The 21,151-nt window shown below is 44.0% G+C and overlaps 1 protein-coding gene across 1 annotated transcript in view; it reads right to left on the bottom strand.

Moving 5' to 3' along the window:
- The window catches only part of LOC128700571 (putative neural-cadherin 2), a 271,817-nt gene that overhangs the window by 115,395 nt on the left and 135,271 nt on the right, over positions 1–21,151 (bottom strand). Inside the window, exon 7 of the mRNA XM_070098997.1 lies at positions 8,576–8,731. Within this exon, the coding sequence (XP_069955098.1) occupies positions 8,576–8,731 (156 nt within the window). The remainder of the gene's footprint in view (positions 1–8,575; positions 8,732–21,151) is intronic.

Here is a 21,151-nt window from a genome sequence, read left to right as displayed (position 1 = left end):
CACAATATACACTAGGCTACACATCACAATATACATCAGGCTACACATCACAATATACATCAGGCTACACATCACAATATACACTAGGCTACACATCACAATGTACATCAGGCTACACATCACAATATACACCAGGCTACACATCACAAAATACACTAGGCTACACATCACAATATACACTAGGCTACACATCACAATATACACCAGGCTACACATCACAATATACACTAGGCTATGCATCACAAAATACACCAGGCTACACATCACAATATACACCAGCTTACACATCACAATATTCACCAGGCTACACATCACAATATACACCAGGCTACACATCACAATATACACCAGGCTACACATCACAATATACACCAGGCTACACATCACAATATACACCAGGCTACACATCACAATATACACCAGGCTACGCATCACAATATACACCAGCTTACACATCACAATATACACCAGGCTACGCATCACAATATACACCAGGCTACACATCACAATATACACCAGGCTACACATCACAATATACACCAGGCTACACATCACAATATACACCAGGCTACACATCACAATATACACCAGGCTACACATCACAATATACACCAGGCTACGCATCACTATATACACCAGCTTACACATCACAATATACACAAGGCTACACATCACAATATACACCAGGCTACACATCACAATATACACCAGGCTACACATCACAATATACACCAGGCTACACATCACAATATACACCAGGCTACAAATCACAATATACACCAGGCTACACATCACAATATACACCAAGCTACACATCACAATATGCACCAGGCTACACATCACAATATACACCAGGCAACACATCACAATATACACCAGGCTACACATCAAAATATACACCAGGCTACACATCACAATATACACCAGCTTACACATCACAATATACACCAGGCTACGCATCACAATATACACCAGGCTACACATCACAATATACACCAGGCTACACATCACAATATACACCAGGCTACACATCACAATATACATCAGGCTACACATCACAATATACACCAGGCTACACATCACAATATACACCAGGCTACACATCACAATATACACCAGGCTACACATCACAAAATACACTAGGCTACACATCACAATATACACTAGGCTACACATCACAATATACACCAGGCTACACATCACAATATACACCAGGCTACACATCACAATATACACCAGGCTACACATCACAATATACACCAGGCTACACATCACTACACATCACATAAATATACACCAGGCTACACATCACAAATATACACACTAGGCTACACATCACAATATACACCAGGCTACACATCACAATATACACCAGGATTCACATCACAATATACACTAGGCTACACATCACAATATACACCAGGCTACACATCACAATGTAGGCTACATCACAATGCAGGCTACACATCACAATATACACAAGGCTACACATCACAATATACACCAGGCTACACATCACAATACACATACATACACCAGGCTACACATCTCAATATACACCAGGCTACACATCACAATATACACCAGGCTAGGCTACACATCACAATATACACCAGGCTACAGGCTACACATCACAATATACACCAGGCATCAGGCTACACATCACAATATACACCAGGCTACAGGCTACACATCACAATATACACATCAGGCTACACATCACAATATACACCAGGCTACACATCACAATATACACAAGGCTGCACATCACAATATACACCAGGCTACACATCACAATATACACCAGGCTACACATCACAATATACACCAGGCTACACATCACAATATACACCAGGCTACACATCACAATATACACCAGGCTACACATCACAATATACACCAGGCTACACATCACAATATACACCAGGCTACACATCACAATATACACCAGGCTACACATCACAATATACACCAGGCTACACATCACTATATACACCAGGCTACACATCGCAATATACACCAGGCTACACATCACAATGTACACCAGGCTACACATCACAATGTTCACCAGGCTACACATCACAATATACACCAGGCTACACATCACAATGTACACCAGGCTACACATCACAATATACACCAGGCTACACATCACAATATACACCAGGCTACACATCACAATATACACCAGGCTACACATCACAATATACACCAGGCTACACATCACAATATACACCAGGCTACACATCACAATATACACCAGGCTACACATCACAATATACACCAGGCTACACATCACAATATACACCAGCTTACACATCACAATATACACCAGGCTACACATCACAATATACACCAGGCTACACATCACAATATACACCAGGCTACACATCACAATATACACCAGGCTACACATCACAATATACACCAGGCTACACATCACAATATACACCAGGCTTACACATCACAATATACACCAGGCTACACATCACATTATTCACTAGTCTACACATCACAATATACACCAGGCTACACATCACAATATACACCAGGCTACACATCACAATATACACCAGGCTACACATCACAATATACACCAGGCTACACATCACAATATACACCAGGCTACACATCACAATATACACCAGGCTACACATCACAATATACACATTGCAATATACACCAGGCTACACATCACAATATACACCAGGCTACACATCACAATATACACCAGGCTACACATCACAATATACACCAGGCTACACATCACAATATACACCAGGCTACACATCACAATATACACCAGGCTACACATCACAATATACACCAGGCTACACATCACAATATACACCAGGCTACACATCACAATATACACCAGCTTACACATCACAATATACACGAGGCTACACATCACAATATACACCAGGCTACACATCACAATATACACCAGGCTACACATCACAATATACACCAGGCTACACATCACAATATACACCAGGCTACACATCACAATATACACCAGACTACACATCACAATATACACCAGGCTACACATCACAATATACACCAGGCTACACATCACAATATACACCGGGCTACACATCACAATATACACCAGGCTACACATCACAATATACACCAGGCTACACATCATAATATACACCAGGCTACACATCACAATGTACACAAGGCTACACATCACAATATACACTAGGCTACACATCACAATATACACCAGGCTGCACATCACAATATACATCAGGCTACACATCACAACATACACTAGGCTACACATCACAATGTAAATCAGGCTACACATCACAATATACACCAGGCTACACATCACAAAATGCACTAGGCTACACATCACAATATACACTAGGCTACACATCACAATATACACTAGGCTATACATCACAAAATACACCAGGCTACACATCACAATATACACCAGGCTACACATAACAATATACACCAGGCTACACATCACAAATATACCAGGCTACACGTCACAATATACACCAGGCTACACATCACAATATACACCAGGCTACACATCACAATATACAACAGGCTACACATCACAATACACCAGGCTACACATCACTATATACACCAGGCTACACATCACAATATACACCAGGCTACACATCACAATGTACACCAGGCTACACATCACAATGTTCACCAGGCTACACATCACAATATACACCAGGCTACACATCACAATGTACACCGGGCTACACATCACAATATACACCAGGCTACACATCACAATATACACCAGGCTACACATCATAATATACACCAGGCTACACATCACAAAATACACTAGGCTACACATCACAATATACACTAGGCTACACATCACAATATACACTAGGCTACACATCACAAAATACACCAGGCTATACATCACAATATACACCAGCTTACACATGACAATATACACCAGGCTACACATCACAATATACACCAGGCTACACATAACGATATACACCAGGCTACACATCACAATATACACCAGGCTACACGTCACAATATACACCAGGCTACACATCACAATATACACCAGGCTACACATCACAATATACACCAGGCTACACATCACAATATACACCAGGCTACACATCACAATATACACCAGGCTACACATCACAATGTACACCAGGCTACACATCACAATGTTCACCAGGCTACACATCACATTATACACCAGGCTACACATCACAATATACACCAGGCTACACATCACAATATACACCAGGTTACACATCACAATATACACCAGGCTACACATCACAATATACACCAGGCTACACATCACAATATACACCAGGCTACACATCACAATATACACCAGCTTACACATCACAATATGCACCTGCTTACACATCACAATATACACCAGGCTACGCATCACAATATACACCAGGCTACACATCACAATATACACCAGGCTACACATCACAATATACACCAGGCTACACATCACAATATACACCAGGCTACACATCACAATATACACCAGGCTACACATCACAATATACACCAGGCTACGCATCACAATATACACCAGCTTACACATCACAATATACACGAGGCTACACATCACAATATACACCAGGCTACACATCACAATATACACCAGGCTACACATCACAATATGCACCAGGCTACACATCACAATATACACCAGGCTACACATCACAATATACACCAGACTACACATCACAATATACACCAGGCTACACATCACAATATACACCAGGCTACACATCACAATATACACCGGGCTACACATCACAATATACACCAGGCTACACATCACAATATACACCAGGCTACACATCATAATATACACCAGGCTACACATCACAATGTACACAAGGCTACACATCACAATATACTCCAGGCTACACATCACAATATACACCAGGCTACACATCACAATATACACCAGGCTACACATCACAATATACACCAGGGTACACATCACAATATACACCGGGCTACACATCACAATTTACACCAGGCTACACATCACAATATACACCAGGCTACACATCATAATATACACCAGGCTACACATCATAATGTACACAAGGCTACACATCACAATATACACCAGGCTACACATCACAATATACACCAGGCTACACATCACAATATCCACCAGGCTACACATCACAATATACACCAGGCTACACATCACAATATACACCAGGCTACACATCACAATATACACCAGGCTACACATCACAATATTCACCAAGCTACACATCACAATATACACCAGGCTACACATCACAATATACACCAGGCTACACATCACAATATACACCAGGCTACACATCGCAATATACACCAGGCTACACAAAACTACATACACAATACATATGTTGACTATATAACTCAGACAATACAACAGTATATGCTCTAGGCTAAAAAGGGCTGTATACAACAGACAGCACTGCAATATGTGCCCAAATTTACACAGACTTATATACACCAGGTCATGCAAGACACTATACCATTTACTTCTCAGAACTCTACACAACAGGCTACACCGGACTATGTAAACTAGGCTACACAAGACTATACACCATACAACAGGACTATGAATGTAAGCCACACAACAACACTATCTTAAGCTTAGAGAATTCAGTCACAGACTGAGCTTATTGATTTACAACAGAATAAATCTACATACCATTTACAGTCCAACAATGAAAGATTTTTAACACTAATCCAAAATTTGCAGATGTACTTTTGTTTATGCTGATAATTGTTAGAAAAAACTCACATAGTAATGTCCTGGAAAGTGTGATTCCTTAGCCATAGACAATTCCAGGTATTCACGATGGCATCCAAGATGGATGCTCTAAAATGTTAATCAATTTGGCTATTTTTCAAAAGTGGCTGGACTTCTGATCTTGGTACTAAAATACATTTTATGAAAATTCGATTACGCTACCGAAATTTTTATTCGACTTTGCAAAAAAAGATATTTATTAAAAACAAACGCGAGAAAATAATGATCATAAGTATAAAAAGCCATAACTTTGGCTCAAAGACAGAATGGTGAGGTTAATATAAATTTTCTTATGTCAGCGAAATGTAGATTGTTGCATCAGTGGGCATTTATTACCTCTTATACCCGGGTACTTGACCAGGGTCTTCCTTCACACTGTTTTGGAGACAAATATATTATCAGTGGAGGCAAGATTGTCAATAAGATTTTATGAAACAATCCGTAATATTGTGGAGACAGTGACGAGATGTGAAAAGTATATCAGAGGTCTTTGATACAGATATAATTTATGTTATGGAAATGGGTCTCCAGAAGAGTGAAAAAAATTTAATACACTAAAAATCTAATGGCTAATTCGTTTATGGAAACATAAAAGAATGTATTTCGAAGTTGGACAAGTACAGAATGAAGCTTCATGTCTGTTAGGTTGGATGATTCTCTGTGCTAAGTAATGGCGTCATGGAGGATCTATCTGGAGTCTACCTGGAGTATACCCAGAGTCTACCCGAAGTCTAACTACAGTCTACTCCTGGTAGACTCCAGGTAAACTCCAAGTAACATATTTAGTTTTGACTAATATATTGAAGAAAGTGTTAAAGAATTTTCAAGGAGAGGCAGAAACAAAGGTGCAGATAAAACCTGCAAAATTTCCCCAACAGGCCTCTGTTCACTATACTCAGGCAATCATAAAGTTAGTTAGTAAAGACACCAACTGATTGATCTGAAAACAACACAGCAGCGCACAACGATGTTTTCAATATAAAATTGGTTGTGACTGGAAATGATTCTGTTCTACTTGAAATCTACTCAGGAGCGTGGACATGACCGCAACTAGCAGTCATGTCCACTCCAAAACTGACTTTGCGAAACTGATAGTGCTAGTTGCACCTGATATGTGTTTATCTTGCCATTTATTTTTCAGTGGATACATAAGTTGGTGCATCATTCTAAGGATCGCGTTGCCACTGACATTAACAGGACTGTAAACAAATGTCATTCCATTTTTTCCTTGGTTTACAGGTAGTTTGGTTGGATGTAATGCTGCTGGAAAATAATACGGGAAAAACAAAGGTGTTTTTGTAAGTTCTCAGTCAAATGCCCGCATGTCCATTAACATCAGTTATACTAACGTGAAGAACGCCGCTGTTTTATACCGAAACTCCCAAAACTATCTAATCGAGACTCAATATCAAGGAAGACAATACCCAGAGACACAGGATCTTGGACTCATCACTGATCTGTATATCCAACAATACAGCTGAACCTCGTACCAGGAAACGTCTTTATCATCAGGACGTACCTGACGCAGGCCTACTGGCCTACGTCAGGTACGTCCTTCTCAGATCCAACCTCTTCTCAGCCATCAACTTCAACATTCCTCACCTGACCCTCCACGTCACTATTACCTGGAGTTTACCTGGAGAGGGTTTCGGGGGTCAACGCCCCCGCGGCCCGGTCTGAGTCCAGGCCTCGTGGTGGATAAGGGTCTGATCAACCAGGCTGTCCCTATATATACACACGTACTCTCTACCCAGGAAGATCCGTTTGTAACTTGATGAAGTCCATTGTCTGTGCGAAACGTTGTCAATAAAGGATCACATTACACTGCACTTGTGTCTATATCCATCGGTAACACTGAAAGCTCCACTGAAACAGTGAATCAATCATCTCAAAATTCATGATTCATATGATAAATTCTGTAACTGAAGCAAGATATGGTGAAAAAACGTAGTTCAAAGGTTTACTGTCTCTCTGAAGCTCTGAAAACTTACTCGAACCACTGAAGCCTTCAGGGAAAGTGTTGTCAGGTCACATTTACAGGCGGCTAGATGGACAAAAGCACTTAAAATTATTACCCTCCCATTACCGAGCCGGACTGAAAATGAGGTGGCCGATGCACCTGTACCAGAAATATTTGGGAAGCTGTTGACCTTACTCGTGAAGACCCAAGACATGATCACAAGTTCCTGTGACAGTTGCACTCCAAGAACACCAGTCACACTATTCCAGAAGCCATTAAATCAACATAAATTATAAATAAGTTTCAGTAACCTCTATAGTCTCCATTACTCAAGTTATATTTTTAATTCACTTGTTATAGATAAATATCTCCTTAAAATATCACTCATTATTTTGTCACTCATAAAAAAAATATTTTTTTAAATTTTGACATAAAAGTCAAGTTTCTAGTCGTCCTGGAACAATCTTTGTGACTATATATGGTACAAGTCACCATATTTGTTGAGATTTGAACAAGTTTTTAATGATATCATCAATGAATTCATTAGTAGAGCAAAAATTATAATTTAAATTACAGGAGCATCAATCGTAGAGTTCATTATAAACATCTGGAATTGCCCAACGAGAGAGAATTAACTATTGTTTGTAAGTCTCATTTAACAATTATCAGCGCAGACAAGTGTTATCTGGGTATCCTGTTTGCCTATATGTATACAAAACCATAATACAATGTTTGTTTAATTCTGACAGTAGAATCATTTGTAGATTTAGAAAATATAGTTGTTCTTACTGTATCCCTACCTCATCCGTCACTTCTACGCGGAACCTGAAGCCGGGTCTCTGGTCAGGATTCTCGTAGTCCAGTGGAGTGACGAGTCTCAGGTCACCCCCGGGGCCGCCACCACCTCGCTCCTGGACACTGAAGATGTCCCACCCGTGTCCACTCTCCTTCACCACCTGCAGCAGCAGTAGCACACACCTGTCACTCTGCAGCCTTGATCTCTTCATCAAGATGTGCAGGTGTCAGCACAGTCTGCCACATGTAGATGTCAGCCCCCACCTCCTACTTGCATTTGTCAGGCATGCATTCTACAAGCATGTGCCAGTTATGCACTCTACAAGCAGGTGTCAGGTACTCTACAAGCAGGTGTCAGTCACATACTCTACAAGCAAGTGTCAGTCACATACTCTACAAGCAGGTGTCAGTCACATACTCTACAAGCAGGTGTCAGTCACATACTCTACAAGCAGGTGTCAGTCACATACTCTACAAGCAGGTGTCAGTCACATACTCTACAAGCAGGTGTCAGTCACATACTCTACAAGCAGGTGTCAGTCACATACTCTACAAGCAGGTGTCATGAGTCGCGTTAAAGCAAACTTTCATCTTCGTCTCGTTAACATGCTGTTGTGATCGTAATAATGAGACTAATTTAAGTATTGCTTTACTAATAACATTATTTCCGCAATTAATCATTCGAAATTATTTATTTTGGGTTAAAAGTAAACATATTTATATTATTATATACAAATCAGTTCATTAAGAGTACAAAATTGTTTTGTACGTTCATTATAAAGATTGTATACCAAGATCACTAGATATATACCACTACGACGCCACAGAAGGTAAACCAGGATCGCCTTTAATTACCACTGTAAGGAAGACTCAACATTCCGTTCCAGTGGACAAGATTCACGTTCCATAACACAACGTGAGATTCAGGTTTAGGTAGGTTTGCCAGGACGGGTTGTGGCCCGGGTCTTCTGTGTGTGTGGTGACCCGCAGTGGCTCCCGAAGGAGTGTCAGAGTTTGTACATGTGATGTACCGTTTACAGTCTTGTAGCAAGGGCACGGTAAGCCTTGTTGTCAAATGGAGTACCGTTTACAGGCCTATGGTAAGGGCAGCCCTATGGTAAATGTAGACCTATGGCAAGGGCAGCCTTTTGGCAAGGGCAGCCCTATGGCAATGGCAACTCTATGGCAAGGGCAGCCCTAAGGCAGGGGCAGCCTATGACAAGGTCAAGGTGATATAACTTTACGAAAGAATGAGTCACGGAGACTACGTCTGGTGACGCTGTAAGCACGAAGATAGCAGAGGAGGTTCTAGCAGGAGCTAGAGTTCTGCACGAGAATATACTGGCGTTTTGACACACGATAACACCTAAAGAAAATCCGCCCCAGAAAACTGAACCTATACCTCTGAACATGCAGCTCAGCTTAATTAAGCTGAGTTCTGCCAGCAAGGGCAGTACGACCAAAAAGAGCGCAGAGGTGAGCCAGGCAGAGGAGACGTACAGAGATAACAGCATATCGAGGCAAGTACATGGTAGAGATGAGTGATGGTGTAAGTGGAGAGCAGTGTGAAGACAGCAGTGGGAAGAAGACAGCAGTGTGAAGACAGCAGTGTGAAGACAGCAGTGTGAAGACAGCAGTGTGAAGACAGCAGTGTGAAGAAGACAGCAGTGGGAAGACAGCAGTGTGAAGACAGCAGTGTGAAGAAGACAGCAGAGTGAAGAAGACAGCAGTGTGAAGAAGACAGCAGTGGGAAGAAGACAGCAGTGTGAAGACAGCAGTGGGAAGAAGACAGCAGTGTGAAGACAGCAGTGGGAAGAAGACAGCAGTGTGAAGACAGCAGTGTGAAGAAGACAGCAGTGTGAAGAAGACAGCAGAGTGAAGACAGCAGTGTGAAGAAGACAGCAGTGTGAAGAAGACAGCAGTGTGAAGACAGCAGTGTGAAGAAGACAGCAGTGTGAAGACAGCAGTGTGAAGAAGACAGCAGTGTGAAGACAGCAGTGTGAAGAAGACAGCAGTGTGAAGAAGACAGCAGAGTGAAGACAGCAGTGTGAAGACAGCAGTGTGAAGACAGCAGTGTGAAGACAGCAGTGTGAAGACAGCAGTGTGAAGACAGCAGTGTGAAGACAGCAGTGTGAAGACAGCAGTGTGAAGACAGCAGTATGAAGACAACAGTGTGAAGACAACAGTGTGAAGACAACAGTGTGAAGACAGCAGTGTGAAGACAGCAGTGTGAAGACAGCAGTGTGAAGACAGCAGTGTGAAGACAGCAGTGTGAAGACAGCAGTGTGAAGACAGCAGTGTGAAGACAACAGTGTGAAGACAACAGTGTGAAGACAGAAGTGTGAAGACAGCAGTGTGAAGACAGCAGTGTGAAGACAGCAGTGTGAAGACAGCAGTGTGAAGACAGCAGTGTGAAGACAGCAGTGTGAAGACAGCAGTGTGAAGACAGCAGTGGGAAGAAGACAGCAGTGGCTAGGTGGGAACTCAGCAGCAGCGCTGTAGTGGTGCTCAAAAGTGTAAGACACAGAGGTGTGTACACTACAGAAGCTAGCTAGTCTGTGACGTCATCAACTCTGACTTCTCGTTGACATTTAGCTTCGAGTGATCTGATAAAACTAGCAGGTGATCTAAGGAAAACTAGCAGGTGATCTAAGGAAAACTAGCAGGTGATCTAAGGAAAACTAGCAGGTGATCTGAGGAAACTAGCAAGTGATTTAAGGAAACTAGCAGGAGATCTGAAGAAAACTAACAAGTGCATAATTCCAGTCACCCAAGAAAATTTGATAATTATACTGAATATTCTACCTATTTAAATAGCCAATATAAACATACGTGAACTATATAAAAGCCGAATATTTAAGAAAATAGCAGAAGAAATTAAATAAAGATAACGTAAACAGTGTATCAGCCTCGGAGAAAAAGTGTTTGAGGTGGTCAGTCCCTCAGCTTTGAGAAGACGTCACCTCCAAGAGCTGTAACGGTATGAAGGTAAACTCTTCTCCGGACTGAGGGACTGACACCCTCAAATGATTTTACTTCAAGGTTGATGGACTGATTACATCTTTATTTCATTACTACTGCTCCCTTTGTATTCGACTGAAGAAATCAACTGTGTGGGCGAAACGTTCCCTCAATAAAGATACCCAACTGTTGTACATGTGTCTCAATCATCATCTTGTCTACGTTTTATACAATTGTCAACAAAAGCTGAATATTACCAACTACGAATGATGATAAATAATGTATAAATATTAGCATCTTAGGTAAGTGTTTTCGACATAGACGATAAACATTGAAATATTATGATCTGTTTATTTAAAATTATGCCATAACAAGAAGATACCAACTACTCTCTCTACAAGCAGGCACCAACTACTCTCTCTACAAGCAGGTACCAACAACTCTCTCTACAAGCAGGTACCAACAACTCTCTCTACAAGCAGGTACCAACAACTCTCTCTACAAGCAGGTACCAACAACTCTCTCTACAAGCAGGTACCAACAACTCTCTCTACAAGCAGGTACCAACAACTCTCTCTACAAGCAGGTACCAACAACTCTCTCTACAAGCAGGTGCCAGCAACTCTCTCTACAAGCAGGTACCAACTACTCTCTATACAAGCAGGTACCAACAACTCTCTCTACAAGCAGGCACCAACAACTCTCTCTACAAGCAGGTACCAACAACTCTCTCTACAAGCAGGTACCAACAACTCTCTCTACAAGCAGGTACCAACAACTCTCTCTACAAGCAGGTACCAACAACTCTCTCTACAAGCAGGTACCAACAACTCTCTCTACAAGCAGGTACCAACAACTCTCTCTACAAGCAGGTACCAACAACTCTCTCTACAAGCAGGTACCAACAACTCTCTCTACAAGCAGGTACCAACAACTCTCTCTACAAGCAGGTACCAACAACTCTCTCTACAAGCAGGTACCAACAACTCTCTCTACAAGCAGGTACCAACAACTCTCTCTACAAGCAGGTACCAACAACTCTCTCTACAAGCAGGTACCAACAACTCTCTCTACAAGCAGGTGCCAGCAACTCTCTCTACAAGCAGGTACCAACTACTCTCTATACAAGCAGGTACCAACAACTCTCTCTACAAGCAGGCACCAACAACTCTCTCTACAAGCAGGTACCAACAACTCTCTCTACAAGCAGGTACCAACAACTCTCTCTACAAGCAGGTACCAACAACTCTCTCTACAAGCAGGTACCAACAACTCTCTCTACAAGCAGGTACCAACAACTCTCTCTACAAGCAGGTACCAACAACTCTCTCTACAAGCAGGTACCAACAACTCTCTCTACAAGCAGGTACCAACAACTCTCTCTACAAGCAGGTACCAACAACTCTCTCTACAAGCAGGTACCAACAACTCTCTCTACAAGCAGGTACCAACAACTCTCTCTACAAGCAGGTGCCAGCAACTCTCTCTACAAGCAGGTACCAACAACTCTCTCTACAAGCAGGTACCAACAACTCTCTCTACAAGCAGGTACCAACAACTCTCTCTACAAGCAGGTACCAACAACTCTCTCTACAAGCAGGTACCAACAGCTTTCTCTACAAGCAGGTTCCAAAAGCTCTCTCTACAAGCAGGTACCAACAACTCTCTCTACAAGCAGGCACCAACAACTCTCTCTACAAGCAGGTACCAACAACTCTCTCTACAAGCAGGTACCAACAACTCTCTCTACAAGCAGGTACCAACAACTCTCTCTACAAGCAGGTACCAACAACTCTCTCTACAAGCAGGTACCAACAACTCTCTCTACAAGCAGGTACCAACAACTCTCTCTACAAGCAGGTACCAACAACTCTCTCTACAAGCAGGTACCAACAACTCTCTCTACAAGCAGGTACCAACAGCTTTCTCTACAAGCAGGTTCCAAAAGCTCTCTCTACAAGCAGGTACCAACAACTCTCTCTACAAGCAGGCACCAACAACTCTCTCTACAAGCAGGTACCAACAACTCTCTCTACAAGCAGGTACCAACAACTCTCTCTACAAGCAGGTACCAACAACTCTCTCTACAAGCAGGTACCAACAACTCTCTCTACAAGCAGGTACCAACAACTCTCTCTACAAGCAGGTACCAACAACTCTCTCTACAAGCAGGTGCCAGCAACTCTCTCTACAAGCAGGTACCAACTACTCTCTATACAAGCAGGTACCAACAACTCTCTCTACAAGCAGGCACCAACAACTCTCTCTACAAGCAGGTACCAACAACTCTCTCTACAAGCAGGTACCAACAACTCTCTCTACAAGCAGGTACCAACAACTCTCTCTACAAGCAGGTACCAACAACTCTCTCTACAAGCAGGTACCAACAACTCTCTCTACAAGCAGGAACCAACAACTCTCTCTGCAAGCAGGTGCCAACAACTCTCTATACAAGCAGGTACCAACAACTCTCTCTACAAGCAGGTACAAACAAGTCTCTCTACAAGCAGGCACCAACAACTCTCTCTACAAGCAGGTACCAACAACTCTCTCTACAAGCAGGTGCCAGCAACTCTCTCTACAAGCAGGTACCAACAACTCTCTCTACAAGCAGGTACCAACAACTCTCTCTACAAGCAGGTACCAACAACTCTCTCTACAAGCAGGTACCAACAACTCTCTCTACAAGCAGGTACCAACAGCTTTCTCTACAAGCAGGTTCCAAAAGCTCTCTCTACAAGCAGGTGCCAACAACTCTCTCTACAAGCAGGTGCCAACAACTCTCTCTACAAGCAGGTTCCAACAACTCTCTCTACAAGCAGGTACCAACAACTTTCTCTACAAGCAGGTACCAAAAGCTCTCTCTACAAGCAGGTGCCAACAACTCTCTCTACAAGCAGGTGCCAACAACTCTCTCTACAAGCAGGTGCCAACAACTCTCTCTACAAGTAGGTGCCAACCACTCTCTCTTCAAACAGGTACCAGCAACTCTCTCTACAAGCAGGTGCCAACAACTCTCTCTACAAGCAGGTACCAACAACTCTCTCTACGAGCAGGTACCAACAACTCTCTCTACAAGCAGGTACCAACAACTCTCTCTACAAGCAGGTACCAACAACTCTCTCTACAAGCAGGCACCAACAACTCTCTCTACAAGCAGGTACCAACAACTCTCTCTACAAGCAGGTACCAACAGCTTTCTCTACAAGCAGGTTCCAAAAGCTCTCTCTACAAGCAGGTACCAACAACTCTGTCTACAAGCAGGCACCAACAACTCTCTCTACAAGCAGGTACCAACAACTCTCTCTACAAGCAGGTACCAACAGCTTTCTCTACAAGCAGGTTCCAAAAGCTCTCTCTACAAGCAGGTTCCAACAACTCTCTCTACAAGCAGGTGCCAACAACTCTCTCTACAAGCAGGTGCCAACAACTCTTTCTACAAGTAGGTACCAACAACTCTCTCTACAAGCAGGTACCAACAGCTTTCTCTACAAGCAGGTTCCAAAAGCTCTCTCTTCAAAGAGGTACCAGCAACTCTCTCTTCAAAGAGGTACCAGCAACTCTCTCTACAAGCAGGTGCCAACAACTCTCTCTACAAGCAGGTACCAACAACTCTCTCTACGAGCAGGTACCAACAAGTCCAGCCAGTTGCTGGACCAGGTGTCCAGCCTGTCCAGGTCTCTTTGAAGTCCTACTTGATCCTCATCTGATTTAATTCTCCTCATTAACTTCCCATCATCTGCGAACAGGGACACTTCTGAGTCTAACCCTTCCATCATGTCATTCACATATATCAGAAATAGCACTGGTCCTAGGACCGACCCCTGTGGGACCCCGCTCGTCACAGGTGCCCACTGTGATACCTCATCACGTACCATGACTCGTTGTTGCCTCCCTGTCAGGTATTCTCTGATCCATTACAGCGCCCTTCCTGTTATAGGCGCCTGGTCCTCTAACTTCTACACCAGTCTCCTGTGAGGAACTGTGTCGAAGGCCGTCTTGCATTCCAAGAAGATGCAATCAACCCACCCCTCTCTCTCGTGTGTTACTTCTGTTACTTTATCATAAAACTCCAGTAGGTTTGTGACACAGAATTTGCCTTCCATAATTCCATGCTGGTTGGCGTTTATACTCTTGTTCCGTTCCAGGTGCTCCACCACTCTCCTCCTGATAATCTTCTCCATTACTTTGCATACTATGTACGTCATTGACACTGGTCTATAGTTTAGTGCTTCTTTTCTGTCTCCTTTTTGAAATGTGGGTACTACATTTGCCATCTTCCCTACCTCAGGTAGTTGCCCAGTTTCCAGGGATGTGCTGAAGATTGTGGTTAGTAGGACACACAGCATTTCTGCTCCTTCTCTAAGGACCCATGGAGAGATGTTGTCTGGTCCCATTGCCTTTGAGGTATCAAGGTCCCTTAGCAGCTTCTTCACCTCCTCCTCAGTTGTGTGTATGTCATCTAACACTTGTTGGTATATTCCTTGTTGGTGTCCCCCTCTGTTCTGTTCACCCAGAGGCCTTCCTGTCTCCACTGTAAATACTTTCTTAAATCTCTTGTTGAACTCCTCACATACCTCTTGATCGCTTCTGGCGAGTTCCCCACCTTCTATCCTCAGCCTGTGTGTGTGTGTACTCACCTAATTGTAGTTGCAGGGGTCGAGATTCAGCTCCTGAGTGTGAGTGTGTGTGTGTATTCACCTAGTTGTATTCATCTAGTTGTGGTTGCGGGGGTCGATTCACAGCTCCTGGCCCCGCCTCTTTACCTGGACGCTACCCGGTCACTCTTCCGGCTCCGTGAGCTTTATCATACCTCTTCTTAAAGCTATGTATGGATACTGCCTCCACTACATCACTACCCACTTCCTGACATCTCTGTGACTGAAGAAATACTTCCTAACATCTCTGTGATTCATCTGGGTCTTCTGCTTCCAACTATGACCCCTTGTTACTATGTCCCCTTATTGCTGTGTCCCATCTCTGGAACATCCTGTCTCTGTCCACCTTCTCTATACCTCTCAGTATTTTATATGTCGTTATCATATCCCCCCTTAACTTCTCGTAGGACATACCCCTTTAGTCTTGCCGCAAACCTTTGCACTTTCTCCAGTTTCCTTTCATGCTTGGCTAGGTGTGGGTTCCAAACTGGCACTACATATGTGTGTGTGTGTACTCACCTAGTTGTACTCACCTAGTTAAGGTTGCAGGGGCCGAGTCCAAGCTCCTGGACCCGCCTCTTCACTGGTCGCAACTAGGTCACTCTCCCTGAACCGTGGGCTTTATTATACCTCTGCTTAAAGCTATGTATGGATCCTGCCTCCACTACATCGCTTCCCAAATTATTCCACTTCCTGACTACTCTGTGGCTGAAGAAATACTTCCTAAGATCCCTGTGATTCATCTGTGTCTTTAACTTCCAACTGTGTCCCATTGTTGCTGTGTCCCATCTCTGGAACATCCCGTCTTTGTCCACCTTGTCAATTCCTCTCAGTATTTTGTATGTCATTATCATATCCCCCCTATCTCTCCTGTCCTCCAGTGTCCTCAGGTTGATTTCCCTTAACCTCTCCTCATAGGACATACCTCTTAGCTCTGGAACTAGTCTTGTGGCAAACCTTTGCACTTTCTCTAGTTTCTTTGCGTGCTTGGCTAGGTGTGGGTTCCAAACTGGTGCAGCATACTCCAACATGGGCCTAACGTACACGGTGTACAGGTTCCTGAACGATTCCTTATTAAGATGTCGGAATGCTGTTCTGAGGTTTGCCAGGCGCCCATATGCTGCAGCAGTTATTTGGTTGATGTGGGCTTCAGGAGATGTGCCTGGTGTTATACTCACCCCAAGATCTTTTTCCTTGAATGAGGTTTGTAGTCTCTGGCCCCCCTAGACTGTACTCCGTCTGCGGTCTTCTTTGCCCTTCCCCAATCTTCATGACTTTGCACTTGGTGGGGTTGAACTCCAGGAGACAATTGCTGGACCAGGTCTGCAGCCTGTCCAGATCCCTTTGTAGTTCTGCCTGGTCTTCGATAGAATGAATTCTTCTTATCAACTTCACGTCATCTGCAAACAGGGACACTTCGGAGTTTATTCCATCCGTCATGTCGTTCACAAATACCAGAAACAGCACTGGTCCTAGGACTGACCCCTGTGGGACCCCGCTGGTCACAGGTGCCCACTCTGACACCTCGCCACGTACCATGACTCGCTGCTGGTTTCCGGACAAGTATTCCCTGATCCATTGTAGTGCCTTCCCTGTTGTCCCTGCCTGGTCCTCCAGTTTTTGCACTAATCTCTTGTGTGGAACTGTGTCTAACGCCTTCTTGCAGTCCAAGAGAATGTGTACTCACTCTTGTGTGTGTGTGTGTGTGTGTGTGTGTGTATGTGTGTGTGTGTACTCACCTAATTGTGGTTGCAGGGGTCGAGACTCAGCTCCTGGCCCCGCCTCTTCACTGATCACTATTAGGTCCTCTCCCTCTCTGCTTCCTGAGCTTTGTCATACATCTTCTTAAAACTATGTATGGTTCCTGCCTCCACTACTTCACTTGCTAGGCTAATCCACTTCCTGACGACTCTATGACCGAAGAAATACTTCCTAACGTCCCTCTGACTCGTCTGAGTCTTCAGCTTCCAGTTGTGACCCCTTGTTTCTGTGTCCCCTCTCTGGAACATCCTATCTCTGTCCACCTTGTCTATTCCCCGCAGTATCTTGTCTGTCCTCCAGTGTCGTCAGTCCGATTTCCCTCAACCTTTCCTCGTACGACATTCCCCTGAGCTCTGGGACTAGCCTTGTTGCAAACCTTTGTACTTTCTCTAACTTCTTGACGTGCTTGACCAGGTGTGGGTTCCAGACTGGTGCTGCATACTCCAGTATGGGCCTAACATACACAGTGTACAGTGTCTTGAACGATTTCTTAAGGTATCGGAACGCTATTCTCAGGTTTGCAAGGCGCCCGTATGCTGCAGCAGTTATTTGGTTGATATGTGCCTCCGGTGACGTGCACGGTGTTATGGTCACCCCAAGGTCTTTCTCCCTGAGTGAGGTCTGTAGTCTTTGTCCACCCAGCCTATACTCTGTCTGTGGTCTTCTTTGCCCCTCCCCAATCTTCATGACTGCATTTGGCAGGGTTGAATTCGAGAAGCCAGTTGCTGGACCACATGTCCAGCCTGTCCAGGTCTCTTTGCAGTCCTGCCTCATCCTCATCCGATTTAATTCTTCTCGTCAACTTCACGTCATCTGCGAATAGGGACACTTCAGAGTCTATTCCTTCCATCATGTCGTTCGCATATATCAAAAATAGCACTGGTCCTAGAACTGACCCCTGTGGGACCCCGCTCGTCACAGGCGCCCACTCTGATACCTTTTCATGTACCATGACTCGTTGCTGCCTTCCTGTCAGGTATTCCCTGATCCATTGCAGAGCCCTCCCTGTTTTATGCGCCTGATCCTCCAGCTTCTGCACTAATCTCTTGTGGGGAACTGTGTCAAAGGCCTTCCTGCAGTCTAGGAAAACGCAATCAACCCAGCCCTCTCTCTCTTGTCTTACTTGTGTTACCTTGTCATGAAACTCCAGGAGGTTTGTGACACAGGATTTGCCTTCCATAAACCCATGCTGGTTTTCATTTATAATCTTGTTCCGTTCCAGGTGTTCCACCACTCTCCTCCTGATAATCTTCTCCATGACTTTGCACACAAATACATGTCAGAGACACAGGTCTGTAGTTTAGTGCCTCATTTCTGTTTCCTTTCTTAAATATGGGGACTACATTTGCTGTCTTCCATTTCTCAGGTAGTTGCCCAGTTTCAAGGGATGTGTTGAAGATTGTGGTTAGGGGCACACACAGGATCTCTGCTCCTTCTCTAAGGACCCATGGGGAGATGTTGTCCGGTCCCATCGTCTTTGAGGTATCAAGGTCATTTAGCAGCTTCTGCACCTCCTCCTCCTCGGTTGTTCGTATGTCATCCAACACTTGTTGGTATATTCCTTCTTGATGTTGCCTTCTGTGCTGTCTTCCCACAGCCCTTCCTGTCTCTACTGTAAAAACTTCCTTAAATCTCCTGCTTAGCTCCTCACATACCTCCTGATCATTTCTTGTGAGTTCTCCACCTTCTGTCCTCAATCTGATCACCTGGTGTTTGACTGTTGTCTTCCTCCTGATGTGGCTATACAACAGTTTCGGGTCAGTCTTGATTTTCGATGCTATGTCATTTTCATACTGTCACTGGGCCTCCCTCCTTACCTGTGCATACTCGTTCCTGGCTCTGCGACTGATCTCCCAATTTTCGTGTGTTCTCTGCATTCTGTACTTTTTCCATTCTCTATTGCACTTTGTTTTTGCCTCCTTACACCGTCGGGTAAACCAGGGGCTCGTTCTGGTCTTCCCATTTTTTCTGTTGCCCTTTGGAATAAACCTTTCCACTGCCTCCTTGCATTTTGTTGTTACATATTCTATTATTTCGTTTACTGGCTTTCCTGCCAGTTCTCTGTCCCACAGAACCTCCTGCAGGAAGTTCCTCAACCCTATGTAGTCCCCTCTTTTATAGTCTGGCTTTTCCCATTCAACTCCTGTTATTCTCTCCAGTTGCAACTCTACTATGTATTCAAAGCACAGAACCACGTGGTCGCTAGCTCCTAGGGGACTCTCATACGTGATGTCCTCAATGTTTGAAATGCCCAGGGTAAACACAAGGTCCAATCTTGCTGGTTCATCCTCCCCTCTCACTCTGGTAGTGTCCTTAACATGTTGGTGCATAAGGTTTTCCAGCTCCACGTCCAACATCTTGGCTCTCCATGTTTCGGGACCACCATGTGGCTCCAGGTTTTCCCAGTCAATCTCCCTGTGGTTGAAATCCCCCAAAACCAGCAACTTTGCTCTGCTGGAGTGAGCTCTTCTTGCCACCTCAGCAAGTGTGTCCACCATTGCTCTGTTGCTCTCTTCATAATCCTCTCTTGGCCTCCTGCAGTTCTGTGGTGGATTATACATCACTGCAATGACCACCTTGTGCTCCCCAGACTGAAGTGTACCTACTATGTAATCTCTTTCTCCCGTCTCGTCTATGCCTCCCATTTTCTCAAATTTCCATCTGTTTTTTACGAGCAGGGCAACCCCTCCTCCCCCTCTGCCCCTTCTATCTTTCCTCATGATCTGGTATCCTGGTGGGAAGATTGCATCTGTTATTGTCTCCGTGAGTTTTGTTTCTATAACTGCTATGATGTCTGGGGACTTCTCATTGATTCTTTACACAAATAACCCGCACATAAAAGAGAGAAGCTTACGACGACGTCTCGGTCCGACTTGGACCATTGACAAAGTCACACTAACCAGAAGTGGAGTAGGACGGCTGTATATAGGCAGGAAGAGGTGGTGGTAGTAGTAGTAGTAGTAGTAGTAGTACAAGAATGGTATATAATACCGACAAGATGAAATTAAGACACATGTGCAACACCCGGGCATCCCTATCGTAGACGTTTCGCCATCCAGCCAGCCACTGGATGGCGAAACGTCCACAACAAAGACAGCCAGACGCCGCACATGTGTCTTAATTTCATCAGTAGTTGTAGTAGTAGTAGTAGTAGTAGTAGTAGTAGAGGTAGTAGTAGTGGTAGTGGTAGAAGTGGGGAAT

This window comes from Cherax quadricarinatus, chromosome 65 (assembly GCF_038502225.1).
Source record: "Cherax quadricarinatus isolate ZL_2023a chromosome 65, ASM3850222v1, whole genome shotgun sequence".
Classification (NCBI taxonomy): domain Eukaryota; kingdom Metazoa; phylum Arthropoda; class Malacostraca; order Decapoda; family Parastacidae; genus Cherax; species Cherax quadricarinatus.
Note: the sequence above shows the minus strand (reverse complement) of the source record. Positions and strands in the feature narration are given on the sequence as shown.